This window comes from Esox lucius, chromosome 11, assembly GCF_011004845.1.
Source record: "Esox lucius isolate fEsoLuc1 chromosome 11, fEsoLuc1.pri, whole genome shotgun sequence".
NCBI classification, from domain to species: domain Eukaryota; kingdom Metazoa; phylum Chordata; class Actinopteri; order Esociformes; family Esocidae; genus Esox; species Esox lucius.
In genome coordinates, this window is record NC_047579.1 from 22,502,936 (window position 1) to 22,524,805 (window position 21,870).

Genomic DNA, 21,870 nt, shown 5'->3' on the forward strand with positions numbered 1-21,870 from the left:
GATACTGTTCTCTTAGGTGTGCAGCTGTCTTTTTAAGACCGCACCCCGCCCTAAAGGCTTTGCGTGCCCTAAAGCCTTTGGCATGGTACCACGAATAAGAATATCCCAGTAAGAATACCACCACACTACCAATGAAACGGTGGTTCTCAGTTGTGCAAACGAGCGCACATCTCGTCGAGAATGTGTGTGAGCGCGCTCGGACACGTTCACTGCGGGTTAAGGGGGGGGAACACCCCACCTACACCGAAATACGTGCTCGCCACCCTCCAGTCTTTCCCTTCATCCAATGTGCGTGCACGCACCCAAACACCTCCCTCTCTTCTGTCAGCGACTGTGGTCTCGTCCCTCTGGCACACGCAGCCCCATACATCTACACACATACAGATGAACAGCGGATTCTGAAAGCTCCGAGAAGATGGTGGTGGTAGCGCCGCCTTTGTTTTAACTGTGTCTGGGTAGCTCAGACTCATCGAATTACAGCGATATCCATTGTATCTCTTCTCGACTGAACGATTGGTGAATGGGTTGACAACGGGTAAAATAAAACAATGTCAAACGATGAAGAACCGGGGAGCTGGAGGATCGGATGGGAAAGGATAAAACATGAAATAGCTCAGCACTCATATCTGACTTGAATAAAAGGGAATTCTTTGGACAGAGAAAAAAGACGCCTGCGTCCTTGTCCTGCGCATTCATGCAATTTAGTTAAACTGGGATCAAGGAGCCACTTGTCTGTTCAGTGGGGACTCTCGGTGTCCGGGGGATGCGTGCAGGGGAGAAAACTTGTAATTAGCCCGGGCTGGCCACGCGTTCACCGCTGTCTGCGACCTAATGGGGAGAATAGTAGCGTGGGAAAAGTTTCCAGCACACAAGGGAAGGAGAACGGAATTCGGATACGTACAATCAAGACTACATTTAGCTGTGTACCGTTTTGGGTGACTGACATTGAAGTTTACTGACAATTTAATTGTCGGCCACAAGAAATTGAAGGGAATATTTTGTTAACTGAAATTGTTAGATTATATTATCAAAACATGATTTACTCAACACGGTGAGCATCGAGGGTTTGGATCCAAGTAAGAAGCGTAGGCGTTTGCACGTGCGGCAATCACTTGATCTTGATTTCCTCTGAACACAGTTTTTGCAGAGCTTTGCTCTACTGTGCTAGCGGGTCCTCTTCAAACTGCGCTCCTCTTTCAGTGCGAGTCCCCAGAAATTGGAGGCGCAATGGTGAAGATTCCGTAGAGGAAAATCAGGAAAGAACGGGGCTCCTTACATGGGAATACTTACGAATAGGCCTTTTCACTGGAACAGCAAAGAGCGTAATGGGTTTTTGACCTCAGTTTAATGTTTTCTTTATTATATATGGGAGGACATTTCTGCCTTAAATCACCCGGCATGTCAAGCAATAGTTCCATAACTAGCTTTTTTTGGCTATACAAAAACGCCGACAGTAGTAGATAAAGGTCTGCAATACACACACTTACAGCAAAGGGCTTACGGATGAAGTAGGAAAATATTCTTTACAGATGATTTCTACATGCAATATAACTTTGTCTTCTCCCTTAAAACCTGTATTTAAATTCCTTCATAATGCATGGATAAGAGGAAGGCAGGCTAGACTGTTGTCTAGAGACTAACTTAAATAAAACCGGGATCTAAAATCAAGAGTATTATTTTCACAGGGAATGTACGAAGGGTCATATAGACAGCCTAATGGTGCCAGCATTAGGGAATTGGATCAATGCTTCAGTACAGTCATGTAATCCTCTTCAGAATTTGCCACAACACTCCAGTGTAGTAAGATACTATTCAGGTGAGAGCTTTTGCAATTGTAATGAGGTTGTTTTACAAAATTAAGACTTCTACAGTAAACATTATATTCAATAAGATTTGGACTGGTCCCCAATCCTTTCAAATTCATTAAAAAAAGCAGTTTGGCACTGGATGAACCTTGCGTATGTTGGTCAAAACAGAGGAGAAGTTAGAGGAATGCGAGTATTGACGTCATATGGGACAATAATAAATGACTCCATCCTGGAAGAGTAGTTTGTTTGTAAATGGCTCATTTAGCATTTTGTAACCAGAAAGTTTGGTGTTGGATTTTTATTTATGTATGATTAGATTTATTTGCCTTTTTATTTTACACTCATTCTAGTCTAGAGTGGGCTGCACTGTGGATACATTTATAGCCTTTATTGCCTTACCTTGTAAATGACCTTGCCTTGCAAATAGTCGTTAGCTTTACCATTGTTATTTCTTTAAGATTAAAAAGCAGCATGGCATCCCCCCAACACCAGCAGTTGCTGCCTCACAACACAGAAGTGAGCTGTGACTCGAGCGGTGAGGGTGGCGTCTCCGTGAGAATCAGCAGTAGCGCCAAACACAAGCACGGAGGAGGAACTGGGGCTTTGGGTGGCATGGGAGGAGGTGGCTTCATGGGAGGAGGTTCCAAACACTGCAAATACAGCATCTCCTCTAGCTGTAGTTCTGGGGAATCTGGAGTTCGCAGGCCTGCGGTCAAGGGTCTGCGGACCCAGAGGAAGATGCCCCAGCTCTTCGAAAGATCTGCCGGGCACTTCTGGGACCCTAAGTTTGACTCTCCCATCCTAGAAGAGGCATGCAGAGAGAGGTGCTTCCCCCAGACCCAGAGGAGGTTCCGCTATGTCCTTTTCTACTTGTGTTCTGCCAGTCTCCTCTGGGGGCTGTACTTTGGCGCCAACCCAGACAGATGTGACCAGACAGTTTTCCTCATCCCCACCGCCTGCTTCTTCCTTTTCTGCCTCCTCCTCTTCCTGTTGACGTTCACACGGCTCTATGTGCGCTGTTACAACCAGGCATCACTGCTGCTCATAGTGGTGACCTTTGCTCTCACCCTGGCACCTCAGATCCAGACTGCCGGCTTTAGGGACCTAGAGACCCTTCCTCCGGAGGATGTGCTGGAAGACCCGGGGGACTTCAGTGGCATGGACCCTAGGAACGTGACCTTCAACCAGGACTTACCCATGGGGAGTGGCTGGGCCCCATGCTTATCTCCAGTAGGAACCTTCTCCTTAGGCATGGAAGTGCTGCTACTACTCTACAGCGTCCTCCATGTCCGACTCTATGCCTCTGTGCTGCTGGGACTGCTCTACTCTGTTCTTTTTGAGGCTCTTGGATGGCTCCACCTCACTGATGCTGTCGGGTACAGTTGGAGCCAGGCCTCAGGAGGAGCAAACTTAGACTGGGACACTCTGCACTGGCTGGCGCCGGCCAAAGCCCTGCTCCACCTGTGCGCCCACGCCATCGGCATCCATCTTTTCATCATGTCCGAGGTGCGATCGCGAAGTACCTTCCTTAAGGTGGGTCAGGCCATTATGCACGGCAAGGACCTGGAGGTGGAAAAGGCACTGAAAGAACGCATGATCCACTCAGTGATGCCCCGCAGGGTGGCTGACGACCTGATGAAGCAAGGGGACGAGGAAGGCTTGTCGGGCGAGAACACTGCCAAGCGCTACTCCAGCAGCGGGGCGGCAGCCGTCATTTCCAGCCCCAAGAACAGCAAGAGGAATAAGACCTCCATCCCGAGGGGTCAGATCATCTTCAGACCCTTCAACATGAAACGCATGGAGCCCGTCAGCATCCTCTTCGCCGACATCGTTGGATTCACCAAGATGTCCGCCAACAAGTCGGCCCACGCCCTGGTCGGCCTCCTAAACGACCTCTTCGGACGCTTCGACCGGCTGTGCGAGCTGACCTGCTGTGAGAAGATCAGTACCCTTGGGGACTGCTACTACTGCGTGGCGGGCTGCCCTGAACCTCGGCCGGACCACTCCTACTGTTGTGTTGAGATGGGCCTGGGTATGATCCAAGCCATCGAGCAGTTCTGTCAGGAGAAGAGGGAAATGGTCAACATGAGGGTCGGAGTCCATACAGGAACTGTCCTATGCGGTATCCTTGGGATGAAGCGGTTTAAGTTTGATGTGTGGTCAAACGACGTGAACCTGGCAAACTTGATGGAGCAACTGGGAGTGGCCGGGAAGGTGCACCTATCAGAGGCCACAGCCAACTTCCTGGATGACCGGTACCAGCGAGAGGACGGGCGGGTCACAGAGAGGGTTGGACAGAGCGTGGTGGCGGACCAGTTGAAAGGTATGTGCAGGGTTAGATGAAAAGGGGTCTGTTAGATATATTATTATTTTCTAATGTTGTCGGCCAGAAGGAGTTAAACACAAAAAGTGAGTTGTTGTGATTGCAAAATGTTCTCTTTAATTGTTTATTTACACTAGAATGGTTTTGATAAACAAGTAACCTTTTCCATACGTTTTACCTTAGACACAATGTTGAATTGCATGAAGTCGTATGTTTGAAATGTTTGGGTTTTTTCGTGTAAGAACGTTTTCCATACCGAGACAATGTTTCTTGATCTGTAATTCGAAACAAATCAGCACAGGGCCTGTCTGCAACCTCTCTCAGCAAGGTCCTCATGGTCTCCACGCAAGCAGCCGTAAGAAGGATGTTATGGCTGCTTGTTTTCACATAGTTTAGTTGTTTATGTGCGGCAGCACAGGGCTCCAGTTAGTTTAGAGGGCCATTATATCAGTGGTGGTTGGTGGGTCTCCCTTTGGGGTCCGTGCCAGGGGGATAAGTGGGGCCTTGCGCGGGTCACGGTCGTCACCTGCTTCATAGCCTCGTGCTGTATGTCATACATCTGAGGCAGGTGGGTAGGCCACGGGTGTCAGTCTCTGGGAATGTACGCGCTGTGGGTGACTGAGTGTTGGTTTTATGTGACCCTGAACCACAGACGGGCTGTTGTCACCCCAATCTCCCTCATCATCTGCCTTGTTGTGTTCAGCCTGAGATATGTACACGCGCACAAACACACACACACACACACACTCTCTCTTTGCTAAACGGTGTGATTAGAGACTATAGTAATTTGCTTTTGTTTGATGCATTTATGAAGTTATGGCTTTGAAGGGAGCTGTGTCTGAAAGGCTGAGGGATTTAACTGCCACTCAAATGTGCATAAATGCAAAACACTTTTGTTCTGGTCTTCACTTGTCTCTCTCTCCAGCTTTAGCAGTAGAAGAGGCTAGCGCTACACTAGTGTCACTGCGACTGATGCTAGGCTTAGCGTGTTTTCTGTCAGTGGCTTTGTTGTGTGTAATTGGGTATCGTCACGTCTCTAACGGACATGTTGTTGCCTACTACCAGTAAACCTTCTTCCTGGTGAAAATGGTGAAAGCACTGTTATTTTTGCTTTCGGGAGCGTTGTTTTAATTTTATGAAGACATTGGACATGAGAGGGATGTTTTTCTTTCCTTCACTAGTCCTTGTGTAATTTAGTGCATTTTACCTTTCAGTTATTGTCTTTCACAATCGTTTGCAGAGAACATCACTGCGATCCATAATAAGATCCAAATTTATCACTGGAACCAGACAATCATGTGCACTTCAAACCATTGTCCTGTACTACAGGTTATAGGATCAGATCCATGAAGATGTGCTGTGTTTGAGTATCTAATGACCTGACTCATGTTGAACATTTTGTCTAGACCATGGCTATGATGTTGGGCTATGCTGACAAGGTGGCAAAGAATGGGCATATTACAAATGTCACTGTTTCTGTGATGGTTGAGATGGACTGTACTATCATTCTTACTGAAACCTTCAGCTGCCATCACTGTCTCCTAAGCACTCTGGAAGCTTCATAGGTGCAAAGAGTTAGTTTTGTCCAGTGACACAAACTGTCGTTAACTTTGACATGCTTGGTAAAAGCATAGAGGAGCAGATAGTGATGAATTTGGCAGCAATGGACTTCCTAGCTTGCTGCTGTGATGAGTGCTGGATTGGAATTGCAGCTTTTGTGGATAATAAATACAAGGGCATAAAGTAAAAACTATTGCATGTCTTTTTCAGCAAGGTTATGTACCAACAACAAGTGTTGTCTACAAAATGAAGGCAACACACTACAGTTGGTAAACAGTATCACATTGGATTGAATGACTGACCTTCATTTTTGTATTTAGTTTTAATGTGACTTTTAATTTGGACCAACATATTGCTCTAACTTAAATTTGCCACTAGGTTAAAAACCATCCAAAGAAGTGCCATAAATCTTAAACCAGTCCTTTTCCCCCATCTTGCTTGTGTACCTTCCATTGTCACGCTTTGCTGACCAAGCACTATAATTTTTATTTAGAAGGTATTTCATCTTTAACATGATTTAAGTTTTGACATCAGACATGTTCAAATGTCCATGTCATATAAACCAATCATAGAACATATTAAACATTAAAGAAAGCTCTGTGAGTAGGTTCTACAAGCTATGAAATATGATTGACTGAAATTCTTAATTCTTAAAGTTTTACTTGCGTTTTACATTTTAGTCATTAAGCTCAGTTAGATGAAATACTACCCTGAAACTGAGCGAAGTACTTATCACTCCAAAATATAAACCTTTTTTATCAGGAAATTATTAATTTAATCGGGATCTCACATTTACTTTTGTATGTAATTCCCTAGTGGCAGTGTGTGGCTATAGGAAAGTGTGTGGCTATAGGGAAGTGTGTGGCTATAGGGAAGTCCATCCTTGCTGTCTTGCCAGGTGGGCTCTCGTCACCACTGGGATGCCCTCCCTCTAATGCCTTTCAGGGGTAGAGTCACTGGCTTGTTGTTGACTCTCTGTTGCGCACTTGTGCAATTGGGCTGTACGCTGCTAGCAATACTCGGCCCTCATTCAGGGGGGTTGCGGTTGGTGGGTGTCCCTTTGGTTGATGCCTGGCAATGTGGGTGGATTGATTTCCTGCCTGTTGGGCCCTGTCCGGGGCCTCCCCCGGGTAAGGCCACAGTGTCACCGGACCCCCCCGTCTCAGTTCCAAGGTGTTACGCTGCTATATTAATGTGCTGGGGGATATGAGGAGTGCACTACTAACTTTTTTTTCCAGTCTCCTTCAGTTTAAAATTTTAGGAGGACATGAGGTCCTGGTCCACACCTGCGGATTACCTGGTTTGGGGGGCCCGTTAGTGTCCCTGTCCTCATACTTTTGACCTAGTCTAAAATCAAATAGACTATGGATTTAGCCCAGAGAAATGTATTTATTATTCCAATTGGACTCTTAATATCTCACCCGGCACAGCCAGAAGAGGAGTTGTCACCCCTCTGAGCCTCGGTCCTCTCTAGGTTTCTTCCTAAAATTCGACCTTCTTAGGGAGATTTTCCTAGCCACTGAAATTCAACACTACTGTTGTTTGCTCCTTGGGGTTTAAGGCTGGGTGTCTCTGTAAAGCACTTTGTGACAACTGCTTTTGTAAAAAGGGCTTTATAAATAAATTTGATTGATTGATTGATTGAAGTGTGTGGCTATAGGGAAGTGTGTGGCTATAGGGAAGTGTGTGGCTATAGGGAAGTCCATCCTTGCTGTCTTGCCAGGTGGGCTCTCGTCACCACTGGGATGCCCTCCCTCTAATGCCTTTCAGGGGTAGAGTCACTGGCTTGTTGTTGACTCTCTGTTGCGCAGTGTGTGGCTATAGGGAAGTGTGTGGCTATAGGGAAGTGTGTGGCTATAGGGAAGTGTGTGTTTAGACCTACGTTGGATCACAAGTAGTGCAAACCAGAGTAAATACCTGTGTGGTCCCAGTGCATAGAATGGATGGCAGTGCTGTCATCATGGCTTCATCACGGGCTGGAGGACACTCGCAGGGGTGGCTGCTTGCGGCTGGAAGCCAGTGGGGGCTGATACGTAAGCAGGTGCAACCGGTCAGCTGGAAATGATTTCAGGAAGGAAGGGAGACTGGTCCCTGTCAGAGACGCCGCCGCTCCTGTTTGTCAGGCGCTCCTTGGGGAGTGTTTGGTAGGTTGCCGGCAGATGGATGGAGACCACAGCCAGCAGGCGCGAAACCCTGAGACCCAGCCATGGTTTCTGTCAAGTCGTTGACCCGGTAATGCTCTCTCCGTCTGAGGGATATCGGTGTCTTTATAATAGGTCCCCAGGTGCCTTCCCCAGACCGCCTGTTCGGTGTTGGTTTTCAGTCCATTTTTTCGTCCCTTTCTTCCTATTTTTACAGACCCCCCCCCCCCTTCACCTCATCTTCTGGCCTTCTCCCATCTGGCTGCCTCACGCTCTCATCATCCTCGCCTCCTTTCTACTCCATCCTTTCTCCTGCCCATCCGCTCCCTGCGATACCGTCCGTTAGGGCCATTTCAGGCTGAATCTTTGTGTGAGTTGCTCTTACTGTTACTCAGCTGTCATGACGTTTCTTTTTTCTCATGGTTACAGGAACGCCACTGTAGCGTAGCACGACAAGCGCAAAACCTCAAGGTATTGTGTAGTTTGGTTTGGGTGCCAAATCGTCTGCCACCGGGATATTTACATTTTATTCAGCAAGCTGTGACCAAATTGCATTTTGAAATTGCATGCAAATTGAAATTGCATTTGACCTCAATGCAGAAAATCAATCGCAAAGAAATGGTACGTTTTTACAGATCTTGGGATGACTGCTGTGTTTTAAACCCCCAAACTTCCTATCTCAGGCCAAACCCTCTAGGAGTTAGTGCATTTGGCATACCAAGTACAGTTGGTATCCTTATTGATTGATTCCACATTAGAGATATGATTTGATGAGTTTTATTGTTTAAACAACTGTGATATCATAACGTTAAGAAAAGGAAATACATTCAAATATTGCCAATAGTTTGAACAAAATATATATTACAACACATTTGTCATATTAAATATTTTTAGGTGTGCCAGGGCAGAATTTGCCACAGCATTTGTTTGCTGCACCGATTTGCATCATTATTTTTCAACTCAATTTCTCCATCCCTCCCATTGGAGACCTGCTGCATGTTCTGTGTGTTTCTTGGCCAATCAGATTCTGGGAAATCGCAGGTCACGCAGGCAGGCCACAACGCACACAGCTCAAAACTCTCCACCTCCCTCCGGTAAAATAGGTTTTTAGTAAAGTTGATGATAAACACATCACTCCCGACAGCCTTAACTAAATGAACATGTTGCAGTGTATGGAAACGAGGTGATTTTACAGTCTTATCAACTGTAGGGCTTCTGAAGACACTGTCCAACCCACTACATGCTTTGTCCCTCTGGCTGGGGTAAAGAATCCTGTGTTTGTCAGACATTTCTGTGTGGGGAAAAAAGTGATAATCAGACTTGTGCTGATGAGCTGATCTTTTGTAAGGGCTCATTTTCAGCTCTGTGAGTTTTACTGTCCAATCGTGTTGCTTTCTGTCTGCTTATAGGAAAAATACAGGACAAATCAATGCAATCTATGAGTACATGTTTAAGTTATTCAAGTATACATTTCTTTTAAATTACAACAGCCAAAGACATGCTGTTAATTCCCTAAATGGATGAATATTTAGTATTACTTTAGTATGGTTTCGTTTTTTTGGAGTAGTAGGCCATGAGCCCTTTGCCTAATAAAAGTGATTTGAGCCAGCCCCATTTTTCCCTCATTCTCTAGATTCACAAGGGAGTTTCTCTATTCATTCCTCTCCTATTTCTTTCTCCCTCCGGATAACGTGCTATTCACCCCCACCCCCCATCTGCTCTTCTTCCACTGCTATTTATTCAGTTCTCCTCTCTAGATTTATCCTCCCTCTAGATTTGTTTGGCTCGTTGAGAGAGCATGCTGTCAGAAGGAGAGAGTTGTGCTCCTTCGCTGATTCTGCCAATGTGGAAGCTCTTCGCTCGTCTGGCCGTGGGAGTAAATGGCTTTGACCCAGGCGCTAATCGCTATGCCACTGCACTTCCTCCGTGTTCGCCATGCTCTTTTGAGTTAGTCGTCTCACTCGCCACCTTTTAAAAGCCCCATCACTTTCACATGCCAAGATTGTGTACAAGCCTTTAAAAGATCTTGAAAAATATAACGTTAACCTCTTTTGCACGGTCTTTTTGACCCTCACCTTATTTTTGGTGTAATTTGGCAGAGCTTTTTGCGAGGAATGGCAGGGAGACAGGTGAATTGGAGACACAGGTGAAGGGCATGAGTGGGTATCGAACATGGAGCCGTGAGTGTTACCAGACTGTCGTTAGTGACATGCTTCACCCCATTGACAGGCTTCATGTTAAATCTACAAAAAGGTATTTAAAGGGGAAATCTTACATTTTGTCATGCTTGCTGGAATCTCACTGGCAGGCTGTATATACTGTAAGATTGAATACATTCTCAGTGGCCATTTTATTAGGTACGCAACCCAGTTCACAAAATGGATGGCTCCTACAAACAGCATGAGTCGTGTGGCCGTTGTTTGCTCTATAAAGAAAGCAGACAGTCATCTAGGCCCTGTGTTAGTGTTGGACTGACTTTTAGAATCAGCAAAATGGTGGTATGGTATCATTTAATAATGGTTTGATCAAAATTGTGATATGATATCATTTAGTAATGGTATGATCAAAATGGTGGTATGGTATCATTTAATAATGGTATGATCAAAATGGTGGTATGGTATCATTTAATAATGGTATGATTCCTCGGCCTGTTGCCCCAGTTCCACTACCTCAGAGACAGACGTCTTCCTGGGTTTTTCATGCACAGGTGTCTTGAGTTTAACAAGGGTTTGAAAGGGTTCAATGTCACGGGTGTCTTGAGTTTGACAAGGGTTTGAAAGGGTTCAATGTCACAGGTGTCTTGAGTTTGACAAGGGTTTGAAAGGGTTCAATGTCACGGGTGTCTTAAGTTTGACAAGGGTTTAAAAGGGTTCAATGTCACAGGTGTCTTGAGTTTAACAAGGGTTTGAAAGGGTTCAATGTCACAGGTGTTTTGAGTTTGACAAGGGTTTGAAAGGGTTCAATGTCACGGGTGTCTTAAGTTTGACAAGGGTTTGAAAGGGTTCAATGTCACCGGTGTCTTGAGTTTGACAAGGGTTTGAAAGGGTTCAATGTCAAGGGTGTCTTGAGTTTAACAAGGGTTTGAATGGGTTCAATGTCACGAAAGGGTTCAATGTCATCCTGTTCAGGATGAACTGCCCCCCACTTGACCCTCTAAGAATTGCCATTTTGGATCTGCTCATGTATACGCACACTTAGGTTGCCTTAAAATTGCTGACAGTTTGCAGTGTTTTGTCAGTTAAAATGTCAATGCAGTCCTAGCTAAAGAAGCCTGACAGAGATGACTGAATCCTTGGGAAAGGTAAGAGCCCATCGTTATGGAGTGCGGTATCATCCGGGATCAGATTTAAATCCCTGACAAGAGCTGTCAGAGAGAACCTCTTCAAAAGAGGGACTTTTTAATCTCCTCCCCAACTGTGTATCTCTACAATACCCTAACCCAGCTCCGTCTCTCCTGCTTCCTGCCCTCCAGTCCGTCCTCTGGTCGTTCTACAAAGCCGGGCTGGCCCCCTGTTGTGCTTTGTGTTTACTTGGGTGGAAATGGGAGCTATATTTGGCTCTCACCCTGGAAAGTACCCGGCTGTGTGTTCGTAGGGCCTTTGTGGCTAATTTGAAGAGATGGCACCTGCGGAAAATCAGACTGTAGTTGGAACAGAATATCAGGATCGTAGATATACAGTAGTTACTCTAAAGGGCTCTCTTCATTTAAAAATAGAATAAATTACATTACTAGAGTACACTGAAGAGAGCTGCTTGTGCTTCTTGGAAGCAGAATGTATTAGCCGGCTGCATTGCCATGGAATGCCCTAAGGACCTGAAGGTCCCGACCGAGATCATTTCATTATAGAAGTTTACAACGTTACCTGGAAGCAAATATATATCCCATAGGCTATTTTTCTTCATCTGAAAATGCCTTTGTTCCTTAAAGGCAGGATGTATGGCTGTATGCAAAACCTGTGTCAAAAGAAAGTGTTCGGTATTTCTCTGACTCCGCTCTCTTCCACCTACATTTACCCTATTGGTTGATATAGCCATGGGATACTGCCCATAATAGTTGACCAGTTAAGTCTCCAGATCTGAATCACATCCAAAGCTTATGGGTAGAGTTGAAAACAGCAGTTTGTGGAGGGTACTCCACACACATGGAAGAATTTGAGCAGGCAGTTGCTGAGAAATGGGACACATTGCCAGTAGGACAGTACATCAGGTAACTTATTCCATGTCATTTCATTAATGGGCTGTCTACATTTCCTGGTTGAAAACCAGAGTTCATAGTGATTTCAGAGATGTTCAGTTACCAGAATCAGCCGTGGTTTTGCAAGCTTAGATAGCTTGCCAGCAACTCCAAAGAATGTGGGAATTTAGTGCCTGCATTAAGGACAATAATTGTTACAAATTGTCTCCATTCACTGAAAGATCAGACAACTGACTCGATAAAAAAAGTCACATCATTGGTTGACCTCTCCCGGCACAATGTTTAAAAAAATACTGCTGTGGTTGATAATTAAGTCTGAAACACCTCAAGACTGAGAAAACACCCCAAAAAAGTGTCTAGCTTTCAATTTTCTCTTTAATTAATTTGCAGTTGTGTCTATATACAGTAGTTGGCTTTGTCTGTAAGAATCCATATGACAATTTCAGGTAGTAAAATCGTTACAGGAAAGTGTGGGAGGTGAGCAGAAAGCCAGTCGGTGGGTGGGGTTTGAAAAGCAGGTTTTGAGTCGTATGTAGGCATCATTATTTGGCATCTTCAATTCATTGGGAGGAGTTAGTTTCAGCAAATTAAATTGTACAAACATGGATTGGAGAGGAGGCAGACTCCCCCAGAGAGTGTAAACATCCCCCAGACTGGCTTTTCATCTTCGTCCCGGCTGTATGTCCTTGCTCCGTGAGGATGTTTGGCAGTGGTCTTCTGTTTGAGATTTTGTGTCAGTTTTAGTAGATCTACAACAAAATCCGTGGATGTCAAGGAGGGTGACCCGGAATGAGGCTGGTGAGGCTAGACATTTAGGCTGTAGAAGCACGGAGCCACAATCCTATATTCCATTTGGGCCAGTAACACCTGTGGTCTCTTTCCACAGAGACCAAAAACAGTCTTGTCTTCTGTATGTCAGTCTTCCATGTGTGCCTGGGCCAGCTGTGAGCTTGGTGGGGAAGGCAGCCTCTCTTTGCTGTCCACGCTCTGCCATGGGCCTCTGTTCCCCATTCTATTCCCCATACTGTTCTGTTTTGACAATAAATCCCATTCGTCTGGCATTTTGCTGTACCATAGTTATCTGTAACTTTGTTCCAAAGCAAAAGGGAGTGTTGCTTGAATTTGGTTATAATTCTGTTATAATGTGAATTCTGTTGATTCTTGTGTAAGTGTGCAACATGAAGTCATTGAAAGTATTATTTCTAATATATTTTGAAGGCTTTATTTCACTGGAAAGTGGGTGAAAGGTAGCGGTAAGAATATTTTTGCTGAAAGAGCAGTGAGACAGATTTGAGTCCTCACTGTAGCATTTGAACAAGAGGATGTCTATTAGTTAGGAATTGGTGGGGTTTGTCATCTCATGCTGTCTCAACAAGCGTTTTATTTAGACATTCAATAAAAGGTTGTGATTTGAACCCTTCATGTACCTACTCCTTGGCTCCAACCTCCGTTATGGAAAACAGTTTACATTATGTACTGTCATCACATCCAGGTGAGGAGGGCTATTATCATATTCCTGTTGATTGTAGAACCTTGACCTTTTCCAGCCTCACTGCTGAGCTCGGTGGTGCAGTGCCAGAGACCTGGCTTCAAATACTATTCAAAATCAACCTCCATTTGTCTCTGCTGGAGACCTCCGTCCAAATACTTTTCAAAATCAACCTCCATTTTTCTCTGCTGAAGGACTGGGTTTTAATACCATTCAAAATCAACCTCAATTTTTCTCTGTTAGAGACATGGGTTCAAATACAACTCAAAATCCCCCTCCTGTTTCTCTGCTAGAGACATGGGCTGATATACTATTCAAAATACCCCACTATTTTTCTGTTAGAGACCTGGGTTCAAATACTATTCAAAATCATTGTTTGCTATTTGACAGCTTGGAGTGATGGGAATGATTTACAATTTTAGACCTATCCTGTGTTTTTTTAGGGGGGGTGGCTCTCATCTACTCAACCTTTTCTCCTCTCTCTGTGGACAGTTTTAATTTAACAAGACTGGGTAATCTCATTTTTGCTGAAGTGATTAATGCCCGTAATTTGCCGTCATGCTATCTTCGCAACAGACCTAGGTTGGATCCCACACTCAAGCAACCCTGTTCTCAGTGCAACACGTGGGATAGGTTGTTATGGTCAAAAGAAGTGCACTAGATAGTAAAATGGTTGCCATTTTGGACGTAGCCCTGGTATTCAACACATATTTCTCACTAATAACATAAAAGACATCAAACATTCATCAGTATGTATCATTACAAATATTGATTCTCTATAATAGGACTGCCATGATGATTTAATGTATAAAGAGATAATGTGTTTCGAAAGGGAAATGGAGGACCTCTTATGGATTCCATCAAGGAAACTACTACATAAGAGAGGTTTGAGACGCTGAATTAGTATTCTGGTGGGTGTCATTCATTTGCCTCTTACCCTCTCACCTGTCTGCCTTTGTCTCTCTCAACAAACACACACACACACATCTGGAACGGTAAGGTGCAGCTGATTTGCTCCATTTGAATGGACCTGTGGTAAGATGATGAGTGTACTTGCATCGCTGCACACAACGACCTCACTGGCTTGAACCGTGGAGCAGAAACTTGTTATTGGGGACCTGACAAAGCCAAAAATACAAAAAAAAAACACCTGAGTGGAGTCCCAACATTCGGTTTCAGATGAAAATAGAAGCCAGGTTGATAACGACTATTCTGCTGAGGAGTTGTGCACAGAGGCAGAGTGTGGCAGATGTCCACACACATGTTCAGTGCACACGTGAACACGCGCACACACCCTGCCCGAAGGCAAGCCACCTAAACCCTTTTCTACAGTAGTACACAGGGATCTGCACCACAGTTCTCTGCCACAGTGCCAGCTTGTAATTTGAGTCATTCTCACACCATGGCAAGGCAATCTAATGCAGCTACCTGTGACCTTGACAAAAACGACGCTCGCTCAGAGGTCGTTCTCCGAAAAGCCTAGGGGTGGAAATGGAGCGAGGGACAAAAAGGGGGGTTGGAAATAGATGGAGGGAGAATTGGAGCATGGTCTATTAGCTGTGGTGTGTGGCTCCGGGCGGCCATACGGCTGCGCTGGCTGAGTCCTCTGGGTCGTCGGGCAGAATATTTCAGAACCGCAGCCACGCTGCCTGGAACTGGGTTACAGTGTAACTAGACATGCTAGTCTCATGCAACGGTTAACCTCCGCCGTGATTCTGTTAGAGACGCTTAAGAACCTGGACGGAACACCTCGGATTCCGTCAAAGCCTTACGGTGCACGTCCAGTGTTCCGACACGAATTCGACTGCAAACGCGCTGCCTTGCCCCATATGGCGTAAGCGCTATGGGTGTTTGTTTTTCGGCAGGGGAGGGCTGTGTTGACATCCCTTCGTGAACATAAAACCAAACAAAAAATCTCACGTTATAATGAGTACTATATTAGCAGGCAATGTATTTCTGTGCTGCTGCCATATAGAAAAACCAACTCTATGCTAAATAAACACAGCACATTTAGCAACACAGTGCTAAATTATAAAACTGTTCCAAGACACCAACAATATCTGCCACCATCCTTCAAGCATAATTGCGCTTGTCCCCCATAATAATTAGCTTTTCCTCCAGTTGGTAGCAGCACTTTTCACATGGAGCAAAAATATTTCACATGTGCCATTGCAGTACAAAGATGGACCAACGAGGAAGACCGTCTCTTGTTTATGAAAGACTCTACTTTTCTATTATTGACCGTGGCCCAGCTTCTTCACGCGCCAGAACAGCTCAAACGGTCGTGCTGCCTTCCCAAGATGCTTTGCGCAACCGTCAACCAAGCCTTGATGCTGTTCATAGAAAATGAATTGAATCCGTCCGAGGCAGTGGGGAGCGCCGGACCAGTGGACATCCACTGTTAGAACTCAAATCCCTGCGCACTCCCCATCATATAACGTAAGAGCGGCCTCCCGAGGCGTACAAGTTGCGGGTCAGGGTGAAGAGGGCCGTCGCGGACCTAGGTGAAGGGACGGTGACTGGGGTTGAGCCTTGTAATAAGCCGAGGAGGCAGCGGTGGCGTGTTGTTTGGAAGACGAAGGGTAAACCGATACCGGGGATTATTGTTACGCTGCACACTGCAAGCGGCGGGAGACGGGGCACGTCTTTCATCCGAGGCGTGGCGAGAGCAGGAGCGGGGTGACAGACAGGCTGCACACCTGCAGGAGACACGATTCATTGGAACACAGCCGAGGACCGGGGGGCGGGGTTAAGAAACCTCCGGTATGGCGTGGATAGAAATGATTCCCTATTCTGTACGGCAGACGGTATTATCCCTTCTGCGACGTGCATCTCCTGAACAGGCCTCTTCCGTGTCGTATCTACTAACTAGCGTGACATCCAACCCCCACGGCAAACTGATTCCAGACATAACAACAATCTGCCAGGACCTGTTCAGCAGGAAAATGGCCTACTGAACTGTCCTACCGGATCTTATGTTATTGCTGTGTGGGTTTTAGGTTTTCTGCTGTATAGTGTTTCGCTACGGTCAGTTTGCCCACCCAGAACTCCGCTAAAATGGCCTGTCACACTGGGTGACTTTGGCAACCGTTAACGTACAGCCAAGGATATATCAATGTTATGATATGGAAATTGACTTAGCCTTGGGTTTTACTATGCTGGTGGTTCTATTGTGCTGTGTCACTGTCACGGGCTATAGGACAAAGACATTGCTCAGCAATATCACCTCAGCCTAGCACCTGTTCTCAGCAGTGGGGTTGTTCAAGCAAGGTTGGCTTTTTCCCTGTTCACTTATAGAGATCAGCAGAAACATGCAGTAATATAATGATGGGACTGCATCGGGAGCCGAGCACCTCTCTCTCGTCTTCTCCCTGTTCCCCTCCTGTGTGTCTGAACTAGAGATGATGAAGTAGGCTGTGTGTGTGTGCGCGTGTGTGTATGTGTGTGTGCACACTTCCTGGCATGTGCGTGTCTTTGTGCCTGTGGATGTGAGAAATCCCCTAACTGAATCAACAGTAGAGGACAGCTCTCAAGCGGGCTGGCCTGTTTGTACCATCAGCGTCAGGAGGGACCCGGAGGGGGAGTGAGACCGACTGACAGACGGAATCAGAGCACGGCTTTCCGCCTGTCAGTTAAAGGCGCAGAAACACCTCGCGTTTCAGGACCCGCCCCCAGGCAGCGCGGTGTGTTGAGACGTTTTGGTCGGTGAGCCCAGTGACCTCTAAGGAAGGCCCGAGAAGCCTTCAGCTGAGACGGAGCGTACAGCAGACATTTTATATCTGGTGTTGTTAAGTCAGTGGTGTTGTCTGTCGGTCGGCCATGAGTTGCTGGTTGGTTAGGCAGCAGGGGTTGAGATGGGGAGGGGGAGCCGGCCGTCATTACCCAGCGTCAGGGAGGAGGGTACCAGCTGCTCCAGTACCTTCAGTGATTCTTACGGATCAAGCTGCCAACCCAGCCGTGTGTGTCTCTCATCTCGGTTGTATTTGTTCGTAGCATGGTCTTTCTGGCTCTCTAGCCAGGTTGTAAAGCAGGCAGGGTTTAGGGTCTGTCATTTGAGATACGGCTGTAAGTGTTTTGGCGTGCTTTTTAATTTGTTATTCTTGGGTTCAGGTGATTAAACTAATTCACATTATTTACATGGATCTTAATATCTTCTAAGTATTTATTATCCCTGGTCATCATTTGTTTACTAGTGAATGCTTATCTGCTGTCGGCTGTGTCTGTTAGTCTTCCATCAGTAGTACAGATGGCTGGATGAGATCTTCATAAGGAAGGATTGAATATGTACCCCTCAACTTGAATGTGCTGGCTTTTAGGACTCATATTCCCGTTACCAAAACCTCTTCCTGTAACTATTCTCTGTTAATTTTAATTCAATACTTTTTTGACAGTGCCATTTTTTGTTTGAAACAAGGCCCAACTTTTTCAAACTGAATTCCGAAATTTTCAGGAGACAAAGGTGCACAAAGTTGCCCTACATTTTGTGTCCCTCCCTATCATCAGACATCCAGTCTTCATAGCTTAAAAATCTGAATGGTGAAATATATCAATAAAAGCCTATAAACAGGGTTGTCAAACTATTTTAGAAATACCTGAACATGTTTTAACCTTTAAAGTCAATTACCAACAAACAAATAAATAAATTAGGCTCAAGTCATACCAGCACATCATGTACCTGTCACAAATGTAGGTATGGCTTTTTAGATCTGCTTCATTTATTTCGAAAATGTCTTTCAAAGACTGTCCTCTGCAATTCAAAGGGAAACCTGGTATTAATATAAAAATAGAATATTTTTGATCTATGAGTTGAAGAGGGGTTACATTTGCTTCATATGAACCTATATACTGTGATTGCTGACCAAAAAAAGGGCAGCTTTTTTCTGGTTTGAATCCATCTTTAGGTCTTGTATCTTAGCATTTTAGACAAATCTTTTTGCATTCCATAATGTTGCAGTTCCATAAATATAACCCCCTTCATTCATCTAGATTTCTTTTAATCTTTGTTTCCAGAAACATCTACATAGACAATTGCCCAATGTATGTTACTTAATAAGAACCACAATATTGTTGCTTGCAAGAAAGTAATTATCAAATATATCAATGTGTATGCATTTGAAATAGGCTGTCAATTATCATATATAAATATATTTTCAAATGTGGAAAAATATATCTTTTTATATTGGTTGTGCCATATTACATTTGGGTAATCTGGGATCATGCTAAAAATTGACATTTCAATGTTCATAATTTAATATACATGACCTATTGAAGGTGTGTTTTTTATTTAAAATAGAGTAAATGTACTTTTTTCATTCTTGAAAATGTAGTAAGTCACTCTGATAGAGAGATGATGTGTTGTCACGTTTGCCTTTGACTAATGTTATAAAGATTAAATAAAACACTCACCCACTCTGGTAATCAACTGATTTTTACATCAGTAACTCATTCTGCTCATTTGGTGATGAACTACTAAAATAGGGAAAATTAGGCCACATGTAAAAATGTATTTACACTTTGAGCACCAGAAGTAGGTTTCTGGACTTAACCTAAGATGTCTATCATCAAAATATCTAGCTGTGCCCAAGGACAACCATGCTTTATGTAGGTGTAATGTGGCTTCTACTGGAGGGTGGAACTAATGTAATGCAGCCATGCGGTGCTTTGTTGTCACAAGGACGGAGATTTAACTTTACTGTAATTAGGCTATAAATCAGTGGGTGGACTGAAATGGGTTGTTACAGTGTATGCATGGTCCTTTAATAGATTGAGGGTCATTAGATCAGGCCTCAACAAGCGAAGTATCGTATGATTTAGGACATACGGTCATGGCCAAAAATGGCGGCACCCATGCCCTTTACTCAAGGAAAGCCACCAGTTCTTATTTTGAAATAAAAAAATATTTTGTTATCCAAATATGTACAGTATATCTGGATACCAAAAATTTACATTGTACTAAATCTTAACTTATTTCCACAAGGAAGACCTGAAACGGCCTGGTCAGTTTTATTGGCACATTGTAGAAGTGGTTAGAAATTATATGATTTCAAGCAAGTTAATATCGTTTGCTTTTGAATCAAACTCATCTGGTTGCAAGTGCCTGCAATATGAAAACCACACATCCAACCAGATCAGCTACTAACAATTTCCTTTGTCTTTGTTTCACTGTCTGCAATACATGATTCACTGTCTGCCATGCAATGTGCATAGAGAAAAAGACAACCAAAGCATTGATCTCAAGGCTACTTTCCCCTGAGACCTTGATGTTTCAGTTTCCAAAGTAGATAATGTTACTAAGAAGTTTAAGTCCTTGGTACTGTAGCCAACCTCCCTGGACGTGGCTCTAAAAGACAACCTTGATAGAAGATCACAGCAAAGGATTGTTCGAATATTGGAGAAAGTACTTCTATCAACTGCCACACTGATTCAAGCTGACCTTCAGACATGAGTTTCGGCAGTTTCAACTCGCTGGGTCTCTCTCGAATGTCTTGGGTCTCAAACACACTTCAGAAGTCACCCAGGAATGGTTCAAGACAAAACACTGGACTCTTTTGAAGTGAACTACAATCCAGGTCTAAATCCCATTGAAGACTAAAAAGTTCTGATAACAGAAGTTAGAAGGCATCTGTCAAATGTTAGAGAACTGGGGCAGTTTACACATGAGTGATCCAATCTGCCAGTATAGAGGTGTAGGACACTCATGCATGGTGCTTGATTTTAGATATTTTAGCCAAAGGCTGTGCTACCAAATATTGAGCCTAGGGTCTCAATCATTTTGTCAGTGCCTCCTTTATCATCTGTTTTAAAAACATATATTCGTTTTTGAGTAAAAATCAAAAGTTCTGTAATAATAACATTGAAATGAAGAATTGTTGACATCAAATACTTTGTTCAATTTCTGCTTATTTTTAGAGACTGTGTGGTATTTCATGTTAGTGCAAGAGTGCCAATACTTTGGACCACAATTGGAGGCGATTTCCTGGGGTGGACATAAGATTCTAGTGTCCCTGTGTAATCTATTGATATATGGGAAAATGCCCCACCTTACCCTAAGGCAATGCTTAAACTCTAAATCCATACCCAGCTCTTTGTTCTACCACCTCTGGTGTCTTGGCCTTCCCAGCCCTATGGGATGGGATCTCTACCTGAGCCCTGTCCAAGCTCCTCTCTGTCCTGGCCAGGGTTTCTAAAAATGTGTCACAGGAAGATATGACCAACAGCATTTAATTTCAGAAGTTTACCTGACACACACAGCCTACAGTATCATAAACTAATTAAAATGCTGTTAATTCTGTTTAATCTCTGGGTTTATTTTCTTCAAGACAATTTGTCTGGCAGCTAATCATTTTACTGGCCTTTTATTTATTTTAATCAATCTAAAGCCGACTAACTGTTTGTCTATAACCCTGATCCTGGCCCCATAACAATGGGAGCAGCATCCTCTTGAAGCTAGGACAGCGAGGCCTTGGCAATATTCCAAAAAACCTCTGACAGGCTGATTGTGTGGTTTACAAACATTTGATTCTGAAATGTTTGGCTGTTTTCACCGTTTAATATCTAGAAGTTATCCTTTTCAGGATTAGTGTCAACTAAATGCAAAATCCTGTTCATAAATTTCCAAAGGAAGCAATATGCAAATATTAGAGTCTATAATGTCTTAATAAAAAAGAAAGTATATTTTAGCTTTAGGCTACTACTGTACCATTATAATTGTTTCCATTTTTATACCAGCAGTTTTCGTAAAGTGGTTATACAGATACCCAGCCTAAAACCCCAAAGAGCAAACAACAACAAAATGTTGATCCACAGTGGCTTGGGAAAACTCTGTATGATTTATAATATATACAACTAAATAAAAAACTTTCAGTAGATAAACCAAATCAAAATGGTGTTCGGAAGTTCATTAAAATGTTGCATTAACATGCATTGCTTTCAATTGCGATTTTGACCCCAACCCAGTTATTGTATCCCATAAAGCTTATAAGCATAATAGAGGGAAACAGACATGTATGTGTTCATGGAGTCTGCTAATTTAAGGGATCATAATAGCTGACAGGTAAACCCTTCAAAAACTGGAGTCAAATGTGTTGGAGTGAAATGGAAACTCTGCATGTACCAACTGCTAAATAGTTATTTGTAGGAAGTGTCAATGAAATCATTGGGTTGTTTTTATCCAATGAGCTGTCTCAGTCCGATAGTTATTGTCCCTCTACATATAATAATATTTACTTTTTCTTAAAGTAAAGTAAAAAAAAATTTTGGGGCCACAACCCTGAGTTTGAATGCCCCTGGTATTACAAGCAATATCCTCTCATTCTTATCTGAACATAGAGTAAAATACACACACAATATTATTT

The 21,870-nt window shown here is 43.9% G+C and overlaps 1 protein-coding gene across 1 annotated transcript in view; it reads left to right on the forward strand.

Annotated features, from left to right (window-relative positions):
- Window positions 1–280: 280 nt before the first annotated feature.
- LOC105021646 (adenylate cyclase type 9) overlaps window positions 281–21,870 on the forward strand; it is a 55,532-nt gene continuing 33,942 nt past the window's right edge. Inside the window, exon 1 of the mRNA XM_010889443.4 lies at window positions 281–4,131. Coding sequence (XP_010887745.2) covers window positions 2,280–4,131 — 1,852 coding nt within the window. The 5' untranslated portion in view covers window positions 281–2,279. The remainder of the gene's footprint in view (window positions 4,132–21,870) is intronic.